The 8,779-nt window shown below is 44.1% G+C and overlaps 1 protein-coding gene across 1 annotated transcript; it reads left to right on the top strand.

Annotated features, from left to right (window-relative positions):
* On the top strand, positions 1–7,962 carry wfikkn2a (info WAP, follistatin/kazal, immunoglobulin, kunitz and netrin domain containing 2a). The gene is made up of 3 exons (XM_084678607.1): positions 1–4,964; positions 5,343–5,659; positions 5,805–7,962. The coding sequence occupies exons 1-3, from the start codon at positions 4,752–4,754 to the stop codon at positions 7,009–7,011; spliced, it is 1,737 nt and encodes a 578-aa protein (XP_084534733.1). The 5' UTR covers positions 1–4,751; the 3' UTR covers positions 7,012–7,962.
* Positions 7,963–8,779: the final 817 nt, after the last annotated feature.

An 8,779-nucleotide genomic window follows, 5' to 3' on the forward strand; every position in this document is an offset into this window, starting at 1 on the left:
GATGCTCATCCAATTAATCCAATAGCTTCCCATGTGGAGGTCAGCTCTGTTGCCTCCTCCAGCTCACTGGTGAAGTGAAGGGTCAGAAGTGTAGGAACAAGAATAGGTGTGAGGTGTGATCCGTATCCTTCCACAGGACTGGCTAAAACCACAGGAAACCAACCTGGTGTCCTGCTTCCTGCAGCACAACTGCCTGAATGTCCAAGAACATCATAACCTCTTCCCTTTGTCTCAATGGGAGTTGTGATGGAGCAAGGTCCTAAGACATTACCCCAGGGTTACACAGCTCTGGGACCCATTCTGGCTGACCAACACCTGAGAAATCAACTTTTCATGAATGGAACAAGAGTGTGCTGAGCCAAAAGGTCTTGTAATCATTGTATTTGGTTCATGTCACTCTTGCGATTTCCATGAATGTATACGTACACACATATAACATTTTAAAATGTGACACCACCATTTTCACATAAGAACCCCTCTACTGAGACTGCAGTGTTGAAATTCACACACACAAAAAAAAAAACATATTCAGAGTTCAGGGTTTTATGTTCTTGTTTTGATCTAAAGAATAAAAACAAGCAATAGGTTATGGTAACACAGGCCCAAATATATGTGAAGATTTTAACCTTGTTCTGAAAGAGAACACAATATTTCCCATGTGGTCAACAGATGTGTGGACCGACAGTGAGATGGCTGTGGCGTAATATCTGATGACAACTAAAAAGGGGGCATGTGTGAGAGGGAAGTGGGAATTGGCTGAATGCATTGAGGCCACTCAGCGCTGCTCCTGGTATCTTGGTCAGGGTCTTGGAATCAGCTTATGGGCACTGCTACAGACACGTCCTCTCCTTTGTCCTGGTGTTAGACACTAATGAGCTTATGATTAGTCCTAACAACTGGCTCGGTTTTCCCCTGCACCTCCCCCATTCAGGACCATAGGCTTGTTAGACCCCTGTTACCTTCCCCAGCCCTCAACACAGTACCATAGGCAGTAGGTGATGGTTTGGACTGTGGATTTGCCTTTTGTGGAAATTGCTGCACGACTCCTGGGGGATCATGTACTGTACAAGGCAGTCATATAAATCTGCTTATCGGTCACACCAATCCACATACTTCACTAAATCCAGATGACATGTTGTTCGAAGGTTCCCGTTTGTATGCGCTGTCATCAGGCCTGATGCCTGACCATCAGTACTTACTGTTCCATTGAGGTTTGGGTGGTGGTGCATGGGCGTATTGGCTGCCCTGAGTGTGGCTCAGCTTTGCCCACAGTGGTGGATCCAAATCAGTGGTCACTGCTCAACCGCTGACGTTTTCCAAGCCATGCGATTGTGTCAGCCAGCCCACGGACAATAGCAGCCTTTATTCTAAACCCAATCCAATGTTCTCCAATATATACAGCTATCGTAATTTCCCAAAGGTAGAAGAAAACTGATTTTACGGTGTTCAAACACCTATCCTGGCAGTCGAGTTGGAAGTACGGTACCAGTTCTTCTCTCCCTACCCTCCACAGGGATGGGGTGATAAAGTCTCAAGAAGTAAAAAGCACAGGTCTGGTTGGTCCAGGCTGTCCAACTCCAAGGTAGCCTACATGCCGACCTTTTCAACAGACCCAGCTGTTGTGAATGAGGTTAAGACGGTTCATTCATTAACCACTGGCTGTCCACCATGATGTTTCACTGTGCTCACAAACCATGTGACATTGATTAGGTAGTATGAGACAGATTAGATTCTGCACCCCCATCCCTCACCTCCCTTCACGCCAGCACCCACTGACCCCTCTCTCTAAGCCTGTGAGGTATTTCCCTCAAAATGGAAACAGGCAAGGAGAGCTGCAGTCCACTAGAGACAGCTAACTACGCACCCCCTGGGGAAACTTGTTATGCTTGAGAATGCCCCCTTTGTGGACCCTTTGGTAGCAACATCCCTCCCACCTTCCAACATGTTCCAGCAACATACATGTGTAACATTTGTATAATGTAATCACTTACAGATCCTGTGTAACCACAGTGTTGTTACTAAAGATTGTGGTAAAACGTCAGATCCAGTTGCTTGTAATAAGAGTTTGTTTATTAGTAGGTGATAAGGCCGTAGTGAGTTAGTCATTCTTATTAACACATTAATGTTAATCAACATTTTTATAAGGGCATTATTACTTAGTAACGAACACTGATCTCATCTTACAGTAACATTAACCCCAGTTATTAAAACGCACAGTCTTATTAACAAGTTAATAAGCATTTTAGAAGAGCCTTGTTACCTATTAACTAACATCTATTACAAGCACCTGGATCTAAATTGTTACCTAGATTGTTGTTGATAAGATACTTAGTGGTTAAACTGAACTACAGGTAAAGTGTGTCCCACAGTGCTTTACGCCATTTTGTTGACTAGGCTTTCCTAGTACAAAGGGTGAATACAGTGCAAGAGAGCACTGCACACAAGCCAAAATACACAACTTCAGACATGCAATGTTTACAATGTCCACATTTGATTGTATTCACACTGTGAATATGGAGATTAAGTAGTGTCAGATTGAATAACATTAACTAAGTGGCCATACACGTAGTTAGATTTGGATTTGCATTTAAACAGGGTGCTCAAAAAGCATAAGCAGAAGATCAAACTCAACAATTGTTTGAAGACATCACTGTGCCAAAGACAGGGAGGCATCTGAAACCCCGATGGGGTCTTCCATGACTTGTTGTTTATTATGTGACATGCTTTTAGTCTCTTGTGTGTCCAAAATGCTGGGAATGTGTGGGAGTCTCAACCTCCCTAAGGGTGGAGGGGCCAGGGGGAGGGTGATTATTCTGTTGATGAGGATGCTTTAGCACAATACACATATTGAGTGGAGTTGGATTGAGATCATGGTTCTGGAACATGATGCTAATGATAAACTGTGTGTACGTGTGTCTGACTTAAGTCTGTATGCCAGACAGTAATTCAACTTGAAAAGGGTTAAACCCTGTTTGTGTTTGGAATTTTCATCTTTAAAAACTTAAGATTTAACAAAGACTTAAGATTTGTCTACTGCAGGTGAGACACACTGCACACTTTGTCTCTAAATGGACACCTGTTTATGTGTATGTGCGTGCGGCCCAGGTTTTGTGTGAGTGTGTTGATGTGTGTCTTCCGGTCAGTGAGGGCTCACAGACAGAGGGCCCAGACAGAGGCTAGGGCTGGAGAGCCCTGGGCCTCTTTGGGCTCAGCAGGATCTCATCTGGGGAAACAGCAGATTGCAGGAGACAGCCTCACACAAGAACGTTCAGCCATGTTGATGGACCACTTAGGCTATCCATAAGTATACTGTCTCCTTTGCAAGTTATGGATGCCACTTACATATGGATATTATCTACTTAAACAATGTCTTACAACTATTAAATCACATCTCATCATTATTAAAGGACTTGCGCAATTGCCAAAAATATACGTATCCTTGTGTTTATACAGTAAATTATTTAATAACATGCCACAAGTCTCTGGCATGGATAAAGGTATGGTCAATATTTGCAAAAATATTTTTATTGTCTGTGACTGCGTCATGTGGACTGTTGAGAAGGAGAGTGTGAATGACCTTCAGCGTTCAAAAGCAAATCTGTAGATGAGAGAATGGCCTATGCTGGGGACACACCACAAGATAATCGGCCGATTTCGGCCCTTCCGACAATCCTAGGTAACATATGTCCCGATTATCTTGATGGTGCCGCAGATTTTATCAGATGTTCCCTTGGTGTGAGGTGTGTTAAGTGACCACACACTGTAGGAGCAAAACGGCTCAATCTAAGATTTTTTGTTCTCATGTTTGTGGTCTCTCACAGTTTGAAAATCGTATAAGATTTTAAACATCGTATAGTGTGTCCCCAGCATTAGGGACATTATGGATAGTGCCATCTTCTGGAAACAGATACCAAGTGTCTATTAGCAATTACGTTGGTGAATACATGCTGCAATAATTGTTTCTAGAAGCAAATATCTTCAAATAGTCTAATTTAGCCTCTTATAGCAAGTGTCATACAGATATTAACCCAATTTTAAACATTGCAGTAAAACGTTGACTGATCCACCCAACATATTGTTGTTGAAAGGTATAAGATATGCCTAAACAACACAAACTTCCACATTTTGGCAACTCATGAGGAAAACCCAGGACTGAGAAACCCCTCATAAGTTTAGAAATGTGGATAAAAGAAACAAACTTACTGTTGCAGTAGGCTAAATCTACATAAATTAACATATTTAAATATAACAATATATCTATTCCCTAATGACAATTATTTTGTTAAAGTCATTGGCCGAACACAAAAGAATTGTGAATCAATCTTGCAAGCTAAGGGTTAAAAGGTGTCACGGCGCCTTGCACACAGGTGCCTTTTCTCCAGTCCGCGTCAGAGACTGAAGTCTCTGAATACTTTTTAGTAAGCTTATCATAACTGTAACTCGTCTGCGATCTGCAGTCGGTGAAAACTAGCCACTGTAATTCATGTAGTTTCATCCCAAGTAATAAGTTTCACATACCGCTACCTAATCTCTTCGGACTATTATACGTGGATTCACACGGATTGGGGAGTCCTACTGCTACACATCGCGTTGAACACAGGTCTCCACGCCGTTTTTATTTGTCAAATTAGTTCGTGTACATTTTACTGGGTTGTTAAACTGACAGGTTTTCACATAGGAAAGTAAACTTCAACATTCAAATACGTTTTTAATTATTTGGGATCTTTGCGATCGTCCGTTACGCGCTGGATATGTGGTGGATGTTGTTTCCTCGGTGGATTTGGTTTGTGTTTGGACGATGTTTCGTCTTCTACTTAATAGTAGACCACGATCGGGTAAGAGCGATGCCCATGTCTGTTGCCAAAGTGGTTTACTCTCATGCAGGAATGTGTCCCAACGAGATGAACCCCAACTTGTGGGTGGATGCAATGAGCACCTGCATGCGCGAATGCGAATCCGATCAGGTAAATTCACAAGCTTCGTGGTGGAAGGTTTGTGGAGTATATACACTAACCATTTATTATTTTGTCTGTACACTACAACTTAAAAAAATGACTTTCTGCTGTGTCCCAATTAAAGGCAGTTCAAAATACGTTGCAATGAGGAAATCAAAACCAAATGTAATTGCTTAGATATTCTTATTAACAGATGTTTTTACTTTGAAAAATGATTGATCCATAACCATTTAGCCATTTGTATGTCAACTGGGTTGTGCTTTATTGCCTTATTACTTATTTTATACCTTTATTATAATTTCAGTCTTCCATTTATTATGAAAGAATACTTGAATACTAGAATGCCAAAGGCACATGCACAATCATTTTCCTGTTTCCCTACTTAAGGACTGTGAGACCTTCGAAAAGTGCTGCCCAAACGTGTGTGGTAACAAAAGTTGCGTGGCGGCACGCTACATGGACATCAAAGGAAGCAAGGGTCCCGTGGGCATGCCAAAGGGTGCCACTTGCGACAAGTTTATGTGCACCCAGCAGGGTTCCGAGTGCGACATCTGGGATGGCCAACCCGTGTGTAAGTGCCGTGACCGCTGTGAGAGGGAGCCCCACTTCACTTGTGCCTCGGACGGGATGACCTACTACAACAAGTGCTACATGGACGCAGAGGCCTGTTCCAAGGGCATCTCCATCTCCATGGTCACCTGCAGGTAAGGAATTGTGAAGAAATACAACATATTTAACCTTGCTCTTTTGTTTATTATTTGTATATATTTTTTGGTTTGTTTACCAAACACAGTTGCTAAAAGGTTACCTTGAGGTGCAAATATGTTATTTTTCTTATCATATCCTGAGGTATCACCTCACCTGGCCCAACACCAGCCCACTGCCCCTGGAGACCACCCTGCGGCCAACCACCGCCCTTCTGGAAACCACACTCCCTGCCGACATCCACCCTCCCAGTATACTCAGCAACCCAACCCAGCAGGCTGTGTTTGTTGGCGAGACGGCCGGCTTCCTGTGTGAGGTTTCTGGAAAGCCCCACCCAGAAGTGACGTGGGAGAAGCAGCTGGAGGGGAAGGAGAACACGGTGATGGGCCCCAATCACGTGAAGGGTAACATGGTGGTGACCAACATCGGCCAGCTGGTCATCTACAACACCCAGCTGCAAGATGCTGGCATCTACACCTGCACCGCCAAGAACGTGGGCGGCACCGTAGCCTCCCACTTCCCCCTGGCGGTCATCCAGAAAACCCCAGGGCGCAGAGAGGGGGCCAGTTGGAACGCAACCCACCTGCCCTTCCCCGCCGAGGAGTGTCTAAAGGGGCCAGACACAGACGACTGTGGGGAAGAGATCATTAGCTGGCACTACGAGTCCAAGAGGAACAACTGCTTTACCTTCACCTACAGCCAGTGCAACAAGAACCGCAACCACTTTGACACCTATGAGGCCTGCATGCTGTCGTGTGGGGCAGAGTTGTCGGCACCATGCAGCCTCCCCAGCCTCCAAGGCCCATGCAAGGCCTACGAGCCGCGCTGGGCCTACAGCAGCAGCCTCAAGCAGTGCCAGTCATTTGTCTACGGAGGCTGTGGCGGCAACGAGAACAACTTTGAGTCCAAAGAAGCCTGTGAGGAGATGTGCCCCTTCCCCAAGAACAACAACTGCAAGATGTGCAAACCACGGGGCAAAATGGTGGCCAGCTTCTGCAAGAGTGATTTTGTGATCCTTGGCCGTGTGACAGACCTGACAGAAGAGCAGGATTCGGGCCATGCCCTGGTGACAGTGGAAGAGATCCTGAAAGACGAGAAAATGGGCCTCAAGTTCTTCGGCCAGGAACCCTTGGAGGTCACGCTACTCAACATGGATTGGAGCTGCCCATGTCCCAACATCACCAGGGCTGACAGCCAGCTCATCATCATGGGGGATGTCCACAACGGCATGGCTGTTCTCCAGCCTGACAGCTTTGTGGGCTCCTCCAGCACACGGAGAGTCCGGAAGCTCCGTGAGGTGGTCCAAAAGAAGACCTGTGATGTTCTCAAAGAGTTTTCCAGCACACAGTAGATCTGTACGAGATTTCCTCTTTCCTGTTACTCCCCCCCCCTCTCTCGTTCTCTCTCTTTCACTTTCCGTGTCAAAGATCCTCAACAGCCTGCAGAGAACTAGTGTCCACAATATCTGTTGGGACCTTTTTCAAAATCTTTCTTTTTACAGGTCTGTTGGTACACATTTCAGAATTAGAACACAATTTCAGGAAAAACACTTTCTCAGCATTCATGCTACCAGACTGGTTAATTCTTTATTCTGTCTCAATACATACCCTCCAATGACCAGAACAAGGCTCTGAAGGACTTTGTGAAATTATCTCCCAAATGAACAGTTTCAGCCACGCAATGATTTTTTCTTTCCATTGGCCCCCATACTGACATTTGGGCAACAAATGTTGGGACTCAAGTACGCACTGCACATATAATATCATATGAGACTGGAGGTTTTTTTGAAATGTGAGATTTACAATTTACTAGTTGATTAACAAAGTATATAGTAGTGGGAACTCGTATCAAGCACTTAACAATATTCTAGTCCAACTAAAATGAAAGTAAATTTAAATTCAAAAGTATTATCTTGAACATACTAATATCTTACATATAGCTATACATTGTATTCCTTAACAATATGTGTATTATTATTCATGGTAAGTGGTTTCTCAATAGAGACGTTTTGTAATATATGTTTTGAGCTCTTGAGCTTGCAATGAAGTAAAGCCAAGCTTCAATTATCTACCAGAATCAAATAAGCTTTTTCATTTCACTCAGTGGGATTCACTTTTGAATGACTATATGAACCTGTACTAAACATCATATTTATTTTTGAGTTATCTTTACATTGCTAAGAGCAGTTGGGAGAATGTGTAATCTTTTTCTATGAAAATTCATTTGAGAAAGTTGACAATATGTAGGAAAGCAACATATTCATCCAATGTATGATGTTTTAGAATCTACATAACGACATTTATGGAACAAAATTATAAAAAAATAAAAACCTTCAGTTTTTCCCAACATGATTAAGTTTTCCATGCAGCTCCACTCTTATCTGATTGGTTTATCTTGTAGACATTCAATGTGTCTACATTTGTTTGCAAAATGGATTTCCATATTCCACAGCATCAGTTTTAGTTTATGTGCACGCAAAAGTTTTGGTTGTGTGCACATTCCTATTTGGTATTTTATTTAGTTGTTTGCAACCGAGATAATGGACAGACAAACAGAGAGAAGACGGCCAAGTCTGGCATTAAATCTGAAGCAGGTCACATTCCAACCCAGCTGTGGAGTCCTGTGGAGAGCCGAGGTTGGGGGTGGGGGGCAGGAGGGGGGCAGCCCAATCTTATGTTGTGTTGTGTCTGGGTCATTCCCACCACACAGCCCACCCCACTGGCCCCCTTCTCAGTCTCTTTCAAGTGTGAGGGGCTGGGGGTGGTGTGAAGAAACAAGGGAAGGGTGAAGTTGGGGAGGGAGAGGGCTCTGTCTCTGCCTCTCTTTCTCTTACTCATTCTTTCTCACATGGTTGGAACATCTGTCATAAAGGGGCATGGTGTGTTGGATGTGGGAGGCGGTGGATTGAGTGAGACGTTTAGAGGGACACAGGATGTCTGTCTCTCTCCGTCTCTCTTCTCTCTCAGCTGAACACCCCATGCCTGTGTCTCTCATCTCAGCGATCTCTCTCTTTCCCCCAGCCATGCACTGACCCTGGACCTGGCAAAGGGAGGAAGAAGGGAGGGATGGAGGCAGCCTGCTCCACAGACCACCTCTTGTTTAACGAAGGCTTTGAACTT

This window comes from Hypomesus nipponensis, chromosome 17 (assembly GCF_054491055.1).
Source record: "Hypomesus nipponensis isolate SF chromosome 17, ASM5449105v1, whole genome shotgun sequence".
In the NCBI taxonomy this organism is placed as follows: Eukaryota; Metazoa; Chordata; class Actinopteri; order Osmeriformes; family Osmeridae; genus Hypomesus; species Hypomesus nipponensis.